Source organism: Quercus lobata, chromosome 2 (assembly GCF_001633185.2).
Source record: "Quercus lobata isolate SW786 chromosome 2, ValleyOak3.0 Primary Assembly, whole genome shotgun sequence".
Taxonomy (NCBI): domain Eukaryota; kingdom Viridiplantae; phylum Streptophyta; class Magnoliopsida; order Fagales; family Fagaceae; genus Quercus; species Quercus lobata.
In genome coordinates, this window is record NC_044905.1 from 76,809,650 (window position 1) to 76,829,601 (window position 19,952).

At 34.6% G+C, this 19,952-nt stretch overlaps 1 protein-coding gene across 1 annotated transcript; it reads left to right on the top strand.

Moving 5' to 3' along the window:
• The first annotated feature begins 11,630 nt into the window (after positions 1–11,630).
• Positions 11,631–16,580, top strand: LOC115976682 (TOG array regulator of axonemal microtubules protein 1-like). The gene is made up of 6 exons (XM_031098130.1): positions 11,631–11,872; positions 13,528–13,818; positions 13,984–14,090; positions 14,217–14,349; positions 14,472–14,666; positions 15,998–16,580. The coding sequence occupies exons 2-6, from the start codon at positions 13,534–13,536 to the stop codon at positions 16,277–16,279; spliced, it is 1,002 nt and encodes a 333-aa protein (XP_030953990.1). The 5' UTR covers positions 11,631–11,872; positions 13,528–13,533; the 3' UTR covers positions 16,280–16,580.
• Positions 16,581–19,952: the final 3,372 nt, after the last annotated feature.

A 19,952-nucleotide genomic window follows, 5' to 3' on the forward strand; every position in this document is an offset into this window, starting at 1 on the left:
AAATTAAATAAAAATAAAATTATACTTTTTATTTTCAATGAAAAAAAAAAGAAAAAAAAAGCCTTTTAAAAGTTATATATATACTAACTCAAACATAAGATAGCTTCTTTTTTTTTTTGCTAAAAAAAAAAAAAAATCCTAATATCTGAATTTCACAAATCTAAGCTTAAAGAAAGAAAACTCAATATCTGAAATGTACAGCATCAATCTAGAACCTGTTTAAAAAGGTGGCATGATATCTAGGGAACTGTAAGTCGGATTTGCATTGCCATGGTCAAACTAATTAGAGGTACCATGACAAGTGTCAGACAAAGTAAAGCGTGTCATTGGTGGAGTTCACGCAAAAAGACTAGACGCTTCTTCTTCTATGCACGGCTAAGAAAAGTGCGATTTCATTGGTGAAAGCGGTAACATAAATAATTGCACATGCTGAAATTACTGTAAATTTTTTTTTTTTTTTGGTTTTTCGGTCATGCTGTAAAATTAATTGTAGGAGATGGATTTAATTTGTCATGATTATATACAAGCAATCATAACATTCACACCGATTTGGTGGCTAACAGTGGAAAAGTCATAAAGACTCAGTACCAATCTTTTTTTTTTTGAGAATGGACTCAGTACCAATCTAAACAGGGAAATTGGGCTTATTTGTACGTAATTGGAAATCTAGACTCCTCCAAATTTGACAGATCCAGTTTTATTAGATTGTGTTCATTTTGCTTTGAATTTCATCCTAGCAAACACAAAGCCAACAACTAAACCAGGTTATTTTATTATTTAATTGGTGAAACCTCTGATAGTTAAATAAGAAATAGGAATTCAATTCCTCCTCAATAGGTTGAAACTATATATATATATATATATATATATAAGATTATTTCATTGATAGCAAACACCCATGTTAGGTTTGGGGTTTTTTTTTTTTTTTTTTGGTTAAATGAAAAAAGAGTGTGAGCTAATTGGTAAAGTCTCTAATAGTTAAATAAGAGATCTGGAATTCAATTCCTGCCTACACCAAAAACTAATTGATATTTTAGTTTGATAATAAAGAGTTATTATCAGAAGTGAACACTATAAATTAAAACTCTCTCAAAAATAAAAGAAAAAATAGTATATTCGATATGAACTTATTGACTCTATGTCGAATGGGTAATAATTTAATGCAACATGGAATCTGGGCCATGTCTACTAAAAATCCAAAAAAAAAGCTTAGAAGGGTTTCTTAACTCTACGCAGGCTAGGCCTTGTCCAAAAAGATTTCAGTCTTTACCTATGAAATTCTGGGCCCAAAAAGATATCAAATCTAGATGTTCCAAACTATTTCTAACCTATTGTCAAAAAAATCTAGCTGTTCTAACCAATTTCTCATTATTTAATGCGAGTCAACATCATTCTTACGTAAAGAAAATATATAAAGATCAATCCTCGATGATAGAATTAAACAATAAAAAAACAGAATTCCGTATTTGTCTCTTATATGATTTTATGCAAAAATTTAAATTAATAATGTATGAACATCTAGATAAACATGAAATTCTAATTACCCCAAATTTTAATCATGTTACAGCATATGCTCAGAGGCTAATTCTAATTAAAGATATGTTCATATGAATACAGCAAAACGTGATCATAGCATTTAACATGAGATGCACAGATTTAAAATTATCATAACAAAAACATTAAAAATAACATGAAAGATCTATCCCAATGAATGTTTCTTGCTTTGTTTTGTTTTGTTTTGGTTTTTTAATTGTATATTAAAGCGTAGTGAAAACCTAATCAAAATGTTATAAAAACAAAAGGGATCATCAAATAATAAAAGATTACCTAAATGTACTTTGGGTTTCGAACGGCTGATGGCCACAGGGTGTACCGATTCTTCGTGCTCCTTTATTAATCTTGGATTGTTTCCTTTAGGTCTCCACCTTGCTAAATGGGTTCTCCAAAAAAATTGATGCTTCTTGTTGATGAAAGCAGTTCCCTATAAACTATGTAAACTGGCGTGCATAGGTGAATCCTAGGGGAACTATAGTGATTTGTGTATATTGTGAGAAGGTGTGTGAGTGGCGAAAATATGCCCAAAAGAATACAAATTCGTGGGTTTTACTGGGTTTGGTAAACTAGCTTTAAAGGTTTCCTAAGATTATCTTAAGTGATAATCTGGACCCCTTGGGTCACCACTCACCTGTAGACCTTTGAGACCTGAGAATCCTATTTTATATATAATAGATAGAAGTGTTTTAGTCTTACCCTGAAAAAAAAAAAATCTCTGAATCAACAATTGAGGAATTCTGTTTTTTTTTTCTTTTTTTCTTTTTTTTGAATAACAATTGAGGAATTCTTATCACAATAAGTGTTTGAGTCCATATGGGATTAGGATTAGTTTCTTGAAAGATGGACTCCCAAAAGACTTGGGCTCTTTCCTGATTGTATTTGTCCACTATTACAACTCTAATTAATTAATCAAGATAAATACATTTTATTGAAGATAAATATAATTAATTATCTTAAAGTAATTAAAAAGATAACATTAACCACATTGAATTGTTTAGTGCTTGCATGTTTACTATAATTAGATTCATCAACCAATAGGATATCATCTTTCAACTCAATTTTTTTTTTTTTTTTTTTTTTTTTTTTTGAGAATCAGGCCTGACCGACCAAGCCAAAAAAAAAATCATTTCATTACTGGAATGTCAGATATAAAGAACCGATAAATATCCGCAGGAACGGAGTTCATCCAAACTAAAGTAAGAAAAGACAATCTCGCTCGTTTGGCCAACGCATGTGCTAAAACATTGTCTTGCCAACGTGTGTGCAAGAAAGAATAGTACTGAAACGTACTGACTGAAGACACAATGTCTTTAACTAAATGGCCCACCACTGGGTGCTGGAAACTCTGCTTCTTAATAGCTGAAATAGCCTCTTTAGAATCTCCTTCCAAAATTGTGCCACTGAAACCAAGCTCACGGACAAACAGGATAGCCCGCCTTGCTGCAATTGTTTCCAGTGCAACAATGGATGAAGGCAGAGGAATAATTTCGGACAGTGCAGCCAAAACTTCACCGGAAGAATTACGCACCACCGCTCCAATTCCTGCAGCTCCCAAATCTTCAAAAACCACACCGTCAAAGTTTGTTTTCAACAGACCTGCATCGGGTGGCTTCCAAATGACTTTCCTTGGCAGCTTCTTTGATTCAGGTTTCGTACAAAACTATTGGAAGTCCGGTAGATGCTTCTGCGCCAACTCCGGGATCTTCTCAAGGGATGCAACGGCCTCATTGACTCTGATTTTGTTTTGCCGATTCCAAATAAACCAGCAAATCATGATAAAACCTTCAGCTCCACAGGGATTCTACAGCGCCAACCTGAAAAGATCAACAAAAAATAAATTTTGATTTGTTACACTCCGCAACTCATCAAAGTTAGTACCCAGGCCCCCTTCACCTTCTCACAACCCCATAAAGCACGAATCACAGACTCAGGCTCTCTGTTACAGCTTGTGCAGCTGTTTAAGAGCACCACCCTTCGCCTTGCCAAATTCACCATCGTAGGAAAAGACTCGGAACAAGCCCGCCACGCAAATGTCTTAACTTTGTTAGGCACCTTCAACCTCCAAAGGCCTGACCACATCCTCTGATTCACCTCATTTGAAGATCCCAATGTTGAACCACTAAGCTCTTTAGCACATAACAATTGATAACCAAGCTTCACGGAATACTAACCATCTTTAGTTTTTGGCCAAACCAAAGTGTCTTCCTGTGGAATTAGACATAGAGGGATGGACTTTATTTTTTGTGCCTCAAACGGCAGAAAAACTCTTTCCAATAGATACACATTCCACCAACCCAAATCAACATCAATGATGTCTGCTACTCTCGCATCAGCAGATAGCAAAGAGGGGGGAGAGATCACCTTGCCTGACCCGTCACCTAGCAGCCAGCGATCTTGATAAATCCGGACTGTTTGGCCATTACCCACTTTATATCTAGCACCTTTAGCAATTAAGTATCGAGTCTTAAGAATACTCCGCCAAACATAGGACCCCGATTTGACTTAAGCTGAAAAAATATCATCCGAAGGGGAAAAACTTAGCCTTGAAAACTCGGTAAAAGAGAGACTCTTTATCATGAACCAGCTGCCATACTTGTTTAGCTAACATGGCATCATTGAACTTCCTAAGCTCTTTAAAACCCATCCCACCTTCATTTTTTGGCAAACACAAAGACTCCAAAATTTTCTAATGAATCTTCCGTCTCTCACCACGTTGACCCCAAAATTTTTTTTTTTTATCATAACCTTAATCTCATGGCAAAGGTTCATAGGTAGTTAGAAACAACTCATGGCTTTCAATAACACCTCCCTTCCGGCTTGTGACAAAAGTTTCTCCTTCCACCCTTGAAGTTTCCCCCAAATCCTCTCCTTTATATAGATAAAGCTTTCCTTTTTTTTTCTACCCACCATAGCCGGCAACCCAAGATACTTTTCATACTCCTTAATCTCCGGTACACCTAGGAAATTCTTCAAATCTGATTCGGTGCTCTCAAGGACAGATTTACCAAAAAAAAAGGTTTGTTTTAGTACCATTTATTTTTTGCCCGAATGCTCTCTCATATAGGGCTAAAGCTGATTGAATTGTTTGCACATCACCCATCTTCACATGACAAAAAATCAGACTGTCATCGGCGAAGAATAGATGCGAGATTTGTGGACCATTCTTACAAAGTGAGAAACCCCTTAAATCACCCCTAGCCACGGCTTTTTTGAGTAGCCCATTTAAACCCTCCGAGCACAACAAAAAAAGATAAAGAGATAGGGGATCGCCTTGAAGAATCCCCCTTGTTGGCTTAATGAAACCTCAAGGAACTCCATTGATCAAAAAGGAATAAGAAACAGATTTAATTGTAGCCATTACCAAATCTACTCATCTCCCATGGAAACCCATCCTCCGCATCAATTGCTCCAAAAAAATCCACTCAACTCTATCGTAAGCCTTACTCACATCCAATTTCATAGCCATAAACCCCTCTTTCCTCGTTTTTTTAATCTTCATGTGATGTAGCGTTTCTAAAGCTACCAAAATATTATTCAAGATAGAATTGTCAGATTTAAAAGCACTCTGAGATCCTGATACAACATAAGGTAACAGACTTTTCAAACGGTTAGCTAACACCTTGGAAATTAGCTTGTACAAAATGTTACATAAGGATATAGGCCTAAAATCAGAAACTCTTTCCAAATTTTATAATTTGGGAATAAGGGTGATATAAGTATGATTGAGACTAGCTGGGATAGAACCTGAATTGAGACAAGAAAGTACAGCACAAGACACGTCATCACCCATGGAATCCCAATAGTGTTGATAGAAGATGGGGGGCATGCCATCTGGACTCAGTGCTTTCAAAGGTGCCATCTGTTTTAGAGCCATATCCACCTCTTGCTTCACAAAAGATTTCACCAAATCCGCATTCATTGAATCTGGTACAACTTGAGAAATAGTGACCAACACTTCCTCCAATTGATTTGGATTTGAGGTTGAGAAAAGCTCACTATAGTAGTCAATAAACAATTAAGCTATTCGATCATCACCTTCAACCCACTCCCCATTTGGATTTCTTAGGCGTTTGATGCAATTTTTCCTACACCTCTGATAAGCTTTACCATGAAAGTAACGTGTGTTTTGGTCCCCTTCTTTAAGCCAATGCAGCTTTGAACGTTGCTGCCAATGCTTCTCTTCCTTGGTAAGGAGTTCTCTTAATTCTGCCTTCAAAACATGCAACAGGTCACCATTACCACTTTTTACCACTTCCCTTTCCACCACTTTGATCTGCTTTTTCTTTTCAGCTAGAGTCCGAGAGATATTACCAAAAGAAACCCTACTCCACTCTTTCAATATCCTCTGACAGTTGTTCACATTAGCCTCAACCACTGACATCGGATTAGAAGAGAAAAAAGGGCTCTCCCAAGCTGCTTCTACCGTAGTACAACAAGACTCATCATTTAACCATACTTGTTCAAACCTCCAAGGTCTTTGATTTCGGATTGGCAGCCCCTCCATATGAATACTTAAAGGCTTATGATCCGAGAAAGCCGTATCAAGATGAGTTACTGAATAACTTGGAAACAGAGAAATCCTTTCATGATTAGCTACAGATCTGTCAAGGCGCTCCCATACTGTAACACCACCTGTCAATCTTTTACACCAAGTGAATTTTTGTCCAATAAACCCCCAGTCGACAAAAACACATTCATATAATGTTTCACGGAAATCCCTCATCTGAACCTCCGGTCTTGCTCTACCACCTTTCTTTTCATGAGACCTTAAAATCTCGTTAAAATCACCTGCATATAACCATGGCAAAGAAAATTTTCGATTAAGATTTTTTAGAATAGCCTAAGATTTGTGGTGCTTGTGAGTATCGGGGTTGCCATAGAAACCGGTAAATCTCCAAGAGTTTTCCTTACCTGAATTAATCACTGCATCAATATGGTTGAGTGAAGAAGAGACCACCTTAACATCAAAATCAGACCTCCACAGAAGAGCTAGTCCGCCCCCCTGATTTATTTTTGAAACAACAAACATCTGGTCATAAACAAAATTCTGCAAAAGAGACTTTAGCCTAACTTCATCCAGCCATGTCTCAGCCAAGAACATGATCGCAGGATCTTGTGCCCAAACAAAATTCCTGAGCTCTCAAATTATCTGTGGGTTCCTAAGCCCACGACAATTCCAAACTAGGACACTCATGGCTCCTGGCAGAACTGGATATCAGTCTTTGCCAATAGAATAGTACTTCCTGACTCCACCTAGGAAACCAAACGTCTTTTACTAGGTAACTCATTTGAATCTTGAAGTAGAGAAGAAGGCCGTTTTGAGGAAGAGTGCTTTGCTTGAGAGAAAGCAGCCTCATGACTAAGGTGAGGAATTCTTTTCCAGGTACTTGGGTAGGGCACAGAGATATCAGTCAAGATTGGAACTTTAGTCAACGTAGAATTCTGGAACTAGATGGAAACAGGCTGCTTAAGTGAATCACGTGCTTGGGGTTGAGGGATGGAGCACCACGGATTGTATGGCTGCATGGAGAAGCCCCCACAACACTGACGTGGCCAGGAGAATTGAATTTAAAAATCCCGTATCAATCTCCTTTAATGTGTCCGAATATACATCCCTGACATTACTAGGATTCTAATCTCGTTTGGATTACCAAATCTGATTGGGATATTGCCTCTGAAATACTAGGAATAGATTTCGTGGTTCATCATGCGTAACTCCCTCCATGCCAGCCGGGGAATTTGAAATTGAAACGGACACTGCATTAATGATCCCCTCCTGTTGCACCTTTTCCTTATCAAGTTGCTCCATTGGTGCCTCCAAGTTAACACCCTCCTCCACCATCGTTTCAATCACCGGGGCTTGTGAAAGTTTATTCTGCCTCGACTACCGGTCCTCATAGTACCCCGGAACGTAGATGACATCTTTACCGGCAGAGGTGTATGGTGCGGCTCTTAAGCATGACCCAAATTGTTGATTTTTAGCCTTAAGAGTACCCTTACTGTTAATCCATAAATCATAGTTTTTGTCGTCGTGGCTTAGACGACCACACCAGTAACACAAATTTGGAAGGTGCTTATACTTGAAAGAGACCCAAGACTAATCCCCTCCTTCAAGAGTGATAACACAACCCCAACACAACGGCAAGTTTAAGTCGAGAGTTACTCGAACCCTCATGAATTGACCCCTATCATCATCGACAGCCCCGGAGCATTTTTGCACTTCACCAATAATATCACATAAACATTCGCCCATATGCTTCGTCATGTACTTGTAAGGTATGTTGTGAACCTGCACCTAAAATGTAGCCTTATTAAAGATTAATTCATGAGCAGGGGATTCACCATCATACCTTTGAATAACGACTGAGTATTTGTCAAAACTCCAGGGCTGATTTTTGATAATATGGTCCACATCAGGAAGATTATCGAAGACAAATAGGCACTTGTGGTCTCCAATACGCCTAATCTTGAAGTTGTTTGTTGACCTTCACAACTGCTTGAACGTTCTAGCCATCGCCTCCATTAGCAAGAAACGTGGAGTTAGAAATTTGGCAGCCAACATGTACTCCCCTATACGATGATTAGCTTGCAGTGTACCCAGTTTGTTCTTTTTAGGACAGAGATAGGTTATCCCAAATGGTTGCTAGATCTTCCATGATGAGAAAAAAGGTGCAGAAAAAGAAGAGAGGAAAAACTGTTTCCCAAATACCCTAGAATGTAAGGGAAGTCAAGAAAAAAAAAAAAAACAGCACAAAGAGATTAAACAAGAGAAGAAACAAAACACTCCTCACTACCGTAAGGGACAAAACTCTTCTACTGCCTAAAGGGAGAATGGGGGACCATCCTTCCTAAGAGATAGAGAGACAACTATGACTAGTCAAAATTAATTCATTTTGTTAGCCTTAGCCTATTAGGACCAATCAAAATATTTGGTTAGTTTGCACTTTACATTTGCACAAATAAAAATAATAACCCTATCACCTCAATCAATGGTATTAGAACCACCATGAAACAGGCCTACACCAAAACCAAGACTCAGTGTGTTCGATAATTCACTTGCCTTTTACCCTGTTGATTGTCACCACTAGTAAATGTGACGAATCAAATGACAATGTCTTCTATTCGTGCTTGGCTGCCAATGCTTTAGTTCACCTCCTCCAATGTTGAACCGTCATGAACCCATAAGGGAGTAGAAGGCTCTGGTGATGTTTGAAACTTTGAACCACTAATCACTAGAGCCAAACTTGGTTGTTCCCATCACAATGGACTAAAGCCAAAACCTAGGTTGTGCAATCCATGACTTAGAGTCCGTTTGGATACCGCTTGTTTTGCTAAAAACTGAAAACACTGTAACAAAATAATTTTTAAATGTGTGAATAGTGCCGTGAGACCTATTTTTATGAAAAAGTAGTTGGAAAAAAAAGTTTGTGGGTCCCGTAAATAGTGCACGAGACCCTAAACAATGCCATTCCAGTGCAAATTTGGTTGTCAACAAGGTAGTGTGCATGGGACCCACTAGTAGGTCTATGTTCATGTGCTTCTCAATTAAAAAAAGAAAAAGGCGTGAAATGCCAGAAACGCAGATGCAGGGTCAAATAATTTCTACCCAAATGCATACTTGGTTGAATATTTGTATGTGTATATATATATATATATATATATATATATTAAACAATAAATAATTTGATATGGAATTTTATTATTCTATCAACATTAAAGATAATTTGACATCGTTTATATTGAGAAACATTAAGATGCACTAATGCACTGGATGCCCCAATGTGTTCAGTACACTAATGCACTGGTACAAGCTATGTCTATTTATACTAACTTTGGTAAATTGGCTACATGAATTATTTAATTAAGGAATCTAGGAACTATTGTCTCAAAAAAAAAAAAAAAAAAAAAGAATCTAGGAACTAACACTGATCTTACTTGAATTTTGTCTTATATCAATAATAATGTAAGTACAAATAATATCAACAGTTATGTAATGAATATCATCCGCTCATTTAAAATTCACATGATAAAACTTAAAAAGAATTCTATTTTCTACCAAAAGAAATTACTCCAAAAAATGAAAAGAATCTTGATCCACACAAACTCAAAACAAAAAGCAGCTTATGTCACCTCCACAATAATGGGAAGGTATGGCCATATGGGCGCACCGACATTAGCGGTTTGGAACCCCATGTGGTGCTGTTACAACATTCTTGTATGTAAAAAGGGGGCCCAAAATTCCTGATTTTTTAAAAAAAAAAGTTAAAGAAGGGCAAAGCAAGCCTTCTATTCTATTCCACCTTTATTAGCTACAATTCTACAATCTAATCACCCATAAATTTTACCAAGTTTTAAAAAAAAGAAACCCAATTACAGATAAACATCACCTTTGGCGTAATTAGACCTTTGATCTTTTGATTAACCAACCTTAGATTCACAATTAGAGAGGAATCCAACGGTTGTGATCAATCACATGGTCGAATTAATCAACCTTTGGCGTTTACAGAATAACAAATCCCTTTCCCCCCCAACTCAATTAATTGAGTAATCCTTTTCCAATCATAAGTCATCATTACAGAAATTTCATTTTCTTGTGTTGAAGCGTCAGTTCAAAACCCCAAACCTTTTTCTTCTCTTTATTAAAATTAACAAATTTAACGTTATTAAGCAAAGTAAGTAATTCAGCAAAAAAAAGAAAAAGAAAAGCAAAGTAAGTAGTAGATTTTTTTTTTTTTTTTTTTTTTTTTTTTTTTTTTAAATATTCGCAAAGTAAGTAGTAGAAACAAAAAGTCAGATCCCACCGATTAATTATTATAAAAGAAAAATAATTTTTACAAATATAACCATCGAATTTTAATTTAAGTATCAAATTGGTCATTAAATTTTCAATATAGGAATAATTAACCACGCATTCAGGTCTGTAACAAATTTTATAAGTAGTATTTTGTAATTAAAAACTAATGCATTTAATCATGTAATGTTTTGTTCACATTATTAATATAAATTTAGTAATGTTATAGCACCATCGCGCACCCTTGGTGTGGTGATCACTCTACAATTATAAGTACTTGTAGGGTGTTAGAGGCAAGGGCTAAGGTTCAAGTCTCCAGGAGGGAGTTTCACACATATATACACTTAGATTATTTTAAAGTATAATTTCTATCTTGTATATAAAAAAAAGTAATGTTACAGCCATAAACTATTTTACAATTTTTTTTGCAAACTGTTAATGTGACCAACTTTTTATTGGTTTTCATCTAGATCCACCATTAACATCATTTTTTTTAATTAATAACCACTCACCACATTATTAGTTTTAAAATTCTTTGTAAAATAATTTGTGTCTATAGCATTACTCATATAAATTTTCAAATTTTTAATTTAAAAGTAAAAGAATCAAAGAAAAAAAATTGTATCTGTAGCATAACTCATATAAATTTTCAAAATTTCAATTTAAAAGTAAAAGAACCAAAGAGTAATGCTATAGATACAAACTATTTACAACATTTTTACAAATTATTAATGTGACAAATTCTTACTAGTTTTAATATGGATCCACCGCTAACATCACATTTTTATTTATCAATAATTATTAGAAAATGCTAAAACCACATCAACAATTTATAAAAATATTGTAAAATAGTTTGTATTTATAACATTACTTGAAAATCAAATCATTATTCACATTAAATCCATAGAATAAGATTCATAAAGGTTGAAAAAAAAGTATGATATTAGGAATACAACAAATTTTTGTTTATAGGTCTCACAAACTCAGCATCAAATTTTAACAACATAATAAAAAAAATATTTAACAAAAATATTTATTTTTATTAGTGCTGCGATATTAATTACATTTATTATCACTTAAATTTGTCAAATTGCCATTTAAAAAAAAAAACCAGTATGACCAAGGTCAAAGCCGTAGTGGTGTTATTTTAGGTAAATTGATGAAAAACCAGGGGCGTTTCCAAAGCCAAAACCGACAAAAAAAAAAAAAAAAAATGCCACGGCTGTAGTAAGTGGCATTTTAGATAATACGTTAAAAAACCACAGGCATTTACGAACCCAAAAATCCCGTGCTTGCCGGCCTAGTCGGGGTTTTTACCATAAGCAGCATCGTCTCATTTCATTTGACTGCAATTGTTTTTATTTTTTTTTCTCTCTCGCTCGCCGGTTACAATACATTTCACAATTTTTTACATCTTTCTTATAAGAGTCCGCCACATTTTTCACACACAGAGAGAGAGTGGACTCAAGAGTCACGCTGTTTTCTCTTAACCACTATTTCGCCGATTACTCTCTGCGCATTTCTCTGGTACTCTCTCTCTCTCTCTTTCTCTTTCTCTTTCTCTTTCTCTTTCCATTTTGATAATGGTGAAGAATTGGATTGAAATGCGTGGTTTTCCGAACAAAGATTTTGCGATCCTGATGCTTGAGATCTTGTTGTTTGCTCGGTTTTTATTTTTTTTTTAAGCGCGCTAGATCTTCGTCTGTTTTTAGTTTTTTTGTTGAATCCGTTTGTGTATCTGAGGGTTTTTTAGTTAGATGCTAGTAAATGTGATTTCTATGTTTTGTAATTCACACAATTTGCTTGTTTTACTTGTAATTTGAATTTGAATTTGACTGTTTTTGACTGGATTGGGGGTTTGTTTTGTAGTGAGATTTCTAATTAGTAATTTTAGGGATTTGCAAATGCTTGTGCACTAGTTTGTTTGTTTTTTTTAATTTTTATTTTTATTTATTACTAATACATATTTCATTTCAGATTTTTCACTATGAGAGTGATAAGATCAAGCATTATGTTATGTTCTAGTTGACACTTATTTAGATTAGTCTTTTGAATAAGATGAAAGATAAATTTGATTAGGCAGGAGATTCTGAACTCTCCGTGTCAGTGTTTAGTGTAATACATTTTTCTCACGGTTCGGGAAAAAGGAGGAGGGTTGTGGTTTTTAATAATATAGCGTTTGATGAATACATGTGGCTGGTCCTGATTAGTCTATTGAGGATCCATGGTTGAATCCAAAATTTTGGGAGCTTTCAGATTGTTTGGTAAGTGGTTGTCGATCTCTTATTATGTGATTAAGAGTTGATGGTAATGTGGTGGAATTTGAAAGGAGCGATTTAGCGTTAAAGATATCAGGTTTGAAGTTCCATTGAAAATACTAATGCTAGGATTTTAAATCTTTAAACGAATTGGAGTCAATTGGGCCTTGAAAAATGTGAAATCTGATCATAGAGAGAGACTTAAAGTTATAAATGAAGCGAAATGGCAAGCTTTTATGATGTAGCTATATGGAAACTAGAAATTTGAGGATTGGATTCACCGAGGGGAAATATTTTAAGAGCACTAGTAAACGGCTTGCATTCAAAGGAGAAAGGGTTGGTTTGAAAATCGCTAAATTACGAATGCATGTGGTGCTTGATGAGATCTATGATGTGATATTTGTTTGATGTGTATAGCCAAAAGATGATGTTGTGGGGCTTGTGGCATCGATAAAGTCAGGAGAGGCTTTCGTTAATACTTGTGTTTAATTTGAGTTGCAAATATGGTCCAAAAAATATGGCATTGGTAAAGTCAGGAGAGGCTATCTGTTTACTGGATGTTTTTGTCTACAATTTTTTTAGATCCTTACATGGGAAGCACCATGAGGTGCACATATAGACTGACATGTCAGATGCTTCAACAACTATCAAGGCATTTAAATACTATTTTCACATGTGATTGTTGGAAATGGTGATGGGAGTACATGGATTATAAAACTTAAGTTGGTTTATCTTCTAGGGTAGGAAATGAGGGTGAACGTGTGAATCTTCTTATATTGATTGAAATCTGGTTTTTATTTGTATTCACTTGCCTTTCTGTTCATGCTAAAATTTTATTTGAGCATATCAACAACCATTTGCATCCTATTTGTTCTATAGCATTGTTTATGATGAAAAATTGAAAATGATTTCTGTTCTGTTCAGACTTCTATGCAGGAAGTGATGTCAGAGAATGCTCTTCGAGATCTGAATACAATACCTGGATCTGAGAAGAAGAATGAAAGCTCCAGCAAAGGGAGTTTTACAAAGCCTTATATTGGGGCTGCAACTGAAAATCTTGAAGAATTCCAGAAGAAAAACTCTGTCTCCTTGGTTTCACCTCCAATGAATGGCAATGAGACTGCTAATACTGTATTAGAAACTGGAATTCCAGAAGTAGAATACATTGAATCTGAGAACTTGAATGATCTAGAAGACGTTGATACAAGTCTTAAGGTATTATTCCTTCTTTTTTAAAATTATTCTGCTGGGCGGGGGTTCTTATTATCTTTTATGGTGTTTGGTTTTGACTTTTAACCTCAGATGATTATGCGTGAATATTCTGATATATGGTGTTTAACTTTTTGTGTGATGTCTGTATTGTTTTGTTTAATATTTCAGACACTCTTAGCTGGACTGGAGTCTAAAGATTGGGTTTTGGTGTGTGAAGCACTCAATAATGTACGCCGAATATCAATATTTCACAAGGATGCAATGCTCGATATACTGTAAGTTGCAAAATTTTACTGGATGATCTAATTGAATTGTGTAACAGAGATGTATGGTTAAATGTTTCTATAAATATCATTTATTTTGGGCAAATTTATTCATGTTGACCATGTACTGGTGAATAGGGGAGATGTGATTTTACTGGTGGTGAAGTCCCTGAAGAATCCAAGAAGTGCTGTTTGCAAAACTGCAATCATGACATCTGCAGACATTTTCAATGCATATAATGATCATATAATTGATTCATTGGACCCTATGGTAACTCGTGTTTTTTATACTTTATTGCCATTTTAGGTTACCTAGCTTTTTAGTGAAAGACTACTGCCATTGACATGTGAATTTATTCGTTTTTTCAATGTGATCAAATGTGATGGGTGCAGCTATTACAGCTTCTTCTCAAGTCTTCACAAGACAAACGTTTTGTATGTGAGGCAGCTGAGAGGGCTTTAGTAGCAATGACGAAATGGGTTTCCCCTGTTCTTTTGTTACCTAAACTGCAACCGTATCTTAAGCACAAGAATCCTCGAATTCGAGCAAAGACTTCAACGTGCTTCTGTCGAAGTGTTCCCCGACTGGTAAGAAAAAGACAATAGATATGCTCGTTTGCTGATTTGTGTGTTTAATAAAATTTCATATCTGCATCCAATTTTTTTGTTGATAACATTTCATTTTATTTTAGACCTCTCTTTTATATCGTTTACTTTGTTTCATATCTTTCAATGTTATTACTCTTTTTAAAGAAAGGAAAAAGGCAATGCTAAATGGGATTTATCAAAACAATGTAAAGAACTTTCACTTATCAGTATGGTTAAGACCCCATATATTGCTTCTCTCTCTCTCTCCCTTACATCTGATTGAACTTTAGATGATCCAATTCTTTTGTTAAACACTTAATGTGGTTAATCCAAATAGTTAAATGCTTTTTGTGATTTCAGTGTTAATAATTTGTATGTATATATCCTATTAAAGATTATTTGAGCACTCTGTGTGGATGTATAGATATTGCTACATAGTTTGCATCGGCTGCTGGTGCTGCTTGTTTCCTGCTCTGCTGTCAATGTAATTACCTTATGTGCATCCTGGCATTATGGGTCTAGGCACCCTTTCCTTGTGTTACATATGTGACAAATGTTTTGTGCACCTACTTATTGTTGGTGTCACTTTTCTGCTATATTGACTCTGTAATCTTTTCATTGACCTTTGAGAAAAAAAGTTTTAAGGGTTCCTTTGGAGTTTGGATATACCAATCCATACACCCACTTTAATTAGAACCTCATGCTCCATTCCCCTCTATTTTTGTGTGTGTTTGTGTTCAGGAACAGTATCATTGTACACAGCAGAACTGTATTCTGATGCCCCCCCCCCCCCCCCTTTTTTCCTTTCTTTTTAGTGTATTTGCCCCATTTCTTCCTATCAATTTTTTTTTCCTGAGCTAGGGAAAAAGGAAAATTAAAATTTCACATTCATCTAATTGGTTTTTATACTGCTATAATATTCTTTTGATCTTTCTTTTTGGGGAGAGGTCCCTGGATCTACTGAACGTTTTGTTTTTCACAGCGTGTAAACCTATAGTTAAGTGGTTGTTGCTTATATCTGTAATATTTGGTGAGGCTGATAAAAGGAAAGAATTTTAGAAATTACTGTGTAAAAAAAAGTAGCTGTAACTTCAAATATATAATTATATTGACCGCATGGTGTACCTGGGTTTTCAGGGATGGGTAAGCTGTTACACATTAGGTTTTGAGGAGTTCTTATCTCTAGTTAGTCCTTTTTATAGAGAAAAAAAACTTATGAAGAATTAGTTGCAATATTAGCCATCAATAGACATGGTATCTTACTGTGACTAGACACCTACTTTATATTTGCCTTTATTTCCCTAATATCCTTATGTTGTTTATGTCAACAGGGTGTTGATGGAATTAAAGCATATGGTATTGACAAATTGATCCAAATAGCTGCATCCCAGCTGAGTGACCAACTTCCAGAGTCCAGGGAGGCTGCTCGTATCCTTCTACTTGAGCTACAGACTGTATATGAGAAATTTCATGACCTCACGCCCACTGTGTCAGAGCATCCGGATATGGGCTCTTGGGAGCACTTTTGTCAATCAAAACTCTCTCCTCTAAGTGCACAAGCTGTCCTTCGTGTGACCAATATTGCTCGGGAGGGTCTTGTTTTGGGTTCCTGACACTATAGAGAACATATAAGCTTTAGGGAGCACTGTCCCCATTTACCAACATATATGAGCTTTAGCAAGCCTAGTCTACAATTACATTTTTCCTTGCTTTTGGTTTGCGTCATAGTCCTCTTTTGTAAATACTACGAAACATTGAGATGTTTGGAATTGCGGTTGAAGCTTGTAGTCAAGCAGGAAAATTTTTATGGTATTTCCCGAGTATTGTTTACTGCTAGTCAGAATTTTCTTGAGATTTGTGCTACGTTTTAGGAGTTACATTGCCTTCTAATAAAATTCAATTTAAGGAACCTAATTAAAAGCTTGCTTTTCTTCTGATTGTAATCTTAAGAAGGTGAGGGTTTTCTATTTTCACTCTTTTTTTTCCTGGTTATTGTAGTTATGTGGGTTGCAACGTTGGTGTTGCGGAGACTAGATGTAGATTATGCCTTATCAGGAATTTGAAAGTCACTGTCTTTGCAGGATCAAACACTAGGGGTTGTTTGATTGCCCCACAAATTTGATGGCTTCTTTACATTTTATATAGTTCTTAATAAGCTAACATTGTGAATGAGGTAATTCAATAATCACAAATATCTAGTTGGATCGTTGGAATGTTCTCTTCCCTCTCCCATTGTACCAAAAGCTGGATAAAATTATTTAATTGATGCGTGAATTTTTTTATAAATATTTTTTTAGGGAAATGACTTATTCACGATAGCAATGGTTGTATTTGTTTAGGTCTAGTTTAAGATTATGGACTTGTTATTTGTGCATTAAATGTTTGATTAAATGTAAATGGGCCTACCAAATTCATGGAACAACCAAACAGGTCTTAGTGATTTGTTGATAAGAATGGGCTTTTTACATTAAGATTATCGGTAACAGCTGGAAGGAAAATGGAAAATCCTTTAAAATATAAGAAAAACGCATCGGTCTCATTCTCTAAAGTCTAATCTCTACGCTGATAGGGTGCTGCGATCTGTGGACGTAGGAGTTTTTTCTTAAAATAATGATGTTCAGGGAAAAAAAACTATTTCCAAACAATGCCTTCTCATTTTGTTTTCCAAAATCCTTCAATAATTCTAGGGGTAAATGACTAAGTGGAGCTCTATGTGAGTGATTGTTTTAAAAAATCTGTGAATTTTCTGGTGTCTGTGGTGTAGAGTGTAGACTGTAGTAGAACTCAAATACCCTTTATGTCACATAGATACCACATTGGCAAGAAAAGAGTAATAAATATCAACTGAGACAAACAAAGGTTACTAAAGCAATTATGCTATCCCTAACTAATGGATATGAAAATGTGTAAAAATTTGATATGTTGTTTAGAGTTAGATATTTAGGTTCATATTTTTCATATGTTATCCAACATGTTAAATTTACACACACACATATATTGAATGTGTTTGGTTTTAGTGAGGTAAACTTTTAGGCATTATTTTAGTTTGTCAAAATATTGTCCTAAGAATGGATATCTATTAAAGCTTTATAACTCAACTAGTACTTCTTGATGTTTCCAACAGAAATGTCCAAGACTCAAATATTTTCTTCCCTTTTTTATTTTTTATTTTTTTATAACTATTGAATTATAAAAAATTAAATAAAAAAAGTGGATATGTAAAAAAAATATATGAAAAAAACTTTTGCCATTGCTATACAACCAAACAAAAAGGGATGTTAAATTTGAAGATTTATCGAGTCCATCTGCATCCCCTTAAAAGAGCTATATCGTTTGGCCATTACAATTAGTATTTTGTAATGCGCTTCTTCCAAAGACTTTCAAAATTTAAATAGTTTATTAACCGTTAAGCCTATTTAGGTTATCAATTTTTTCTTTTATCATTTTAGTTTATTAGTTTTTACACAACCTTTTAAGGTCTCAAATTTCTAAGTACAATTCTACTTTAATAATCTTTCAATAAATAAAATAACAGTAAAATGTTGCATCCAAATACGTACGGAGGCATGCAGGACTTATTTTTACCCACTAAATACCTTTAGTTGTCTTAATAACCATCTTTAAGTGACATGTTGACTAGACGAAAATGATGTAAAATCATTCTATTGGAGACTTATTGTGATTGGGCGCATAATCCCTTAAAAAAATGGATACAAAATCATTAACTAAGGGGATTTTGCGCTTGAAAGAATTTTCAGCAGTTTCTTCAAATTTTACCAAATTTTAAGGAGAATTTTTTTTCCCCTTTTACCGAACCACTTTTTTAACACACCTTCCAACAATCTCTCAATTATTATTATTTTTTAATAATTTTATTAAACTAAAATTTTTTTAAATATTTTTATCCATAACTTTGAGAGAGAGAGAGAGAATATTTGATTAAAATGTTTTATTGATTTGCAATAACTCTCCATATCAAGAGAGTCACTGTAAATCTCTAAATTCTAAAAATCGAGAGTCATTGTAAATCTTTAAATTCTAAAAATCTTTCTCCATAATAGAAAAGATGTTGGAGCCCCATTTTGTGGTTTCACTCTCCAAGTTAGCTCAAAAATTGGTTTGAAGAGCTTGTTAGAGTCTTAGAGATGCTCTTCATAATTGTGATTTACCTCAATAGCTAAATTTAATTGACATCTATCTTACTTTGTAACCATTTTTCTTCCATTTCATTACTTGTCCTTTTCTTTGCTATGCACCAGATTAAGAAAAGGAAAAAAAATTGAATGAATATAATCTTATTTTTTTTTCCCTTTTATTATTTTTTTTTTTGAGAAGAACCCTTCTTATTAATTAAGTTTACAAGTACAATATTTTCATAAAAAAAATTCACAACACATGTCCTATCACCTTACACATATCTGTTCACCAAAATCAAAACACATGCAAACTCAATGAATAATATTACCATCATAACTCGCTAAAATTACAAGTTGTAATTGATTTTCACATGGTCCATTATATATTAAAATTAATTTATTGTCTACAATTAACGCTTTCTACCTCAACAATTTATAAAAAAATTTGTATATTATGTAGAGTTATTGAAAAATCAAATCATGGAGACATGAACCCAGATTTCGTGAAATTCTGTGTTTGAAGACTATACTGTTTTCTTTTTGCTGCATTCTATGTATTCATGTACCCCTTTTTTCACTCAAAAAAAAAAAAAAACTGCCCTTTTTCTTTATAGGCAAAATAAAGTTTGAACTTTGAACAACGAAAGAAGATAATTCTGAGATAATTTTTTTTTTGCTTTATTGGGCTCTTCATCTAAAACAACATCACAACTAATGATAGAGCGATCCAACCACCGCGGCTATAATGTGTGATGTATGACAGAATGATAAGTCAGGTGGATCTAAAAAAATTTGATTAAAATAAAGCTTGTTTCTATATATTAGTTAGGGTAGGTATTTATGTTGGACTTATATAGTCCACAAACTTTATTCCATTTTGGACGTCTTAATCACACATTAATAATTTATCTACTTTTTCTTTGAATCAAATCTTGTATTTTGGCACATAATCTAAGAATTATTACATGACACTGACTTGAGAAATAAAGAACCATCTTATATGTTGTCATGAAATAACCTTAATCAATGGACCTGGCCAGCTACGATACATCACACATGTGACATGAGCTTTATTTATTTATTTTTTGAGGAACTGTGACATGAACTTTTCCTTAATCGGCTGGGCATATGACATGGACCTAGCTATGTG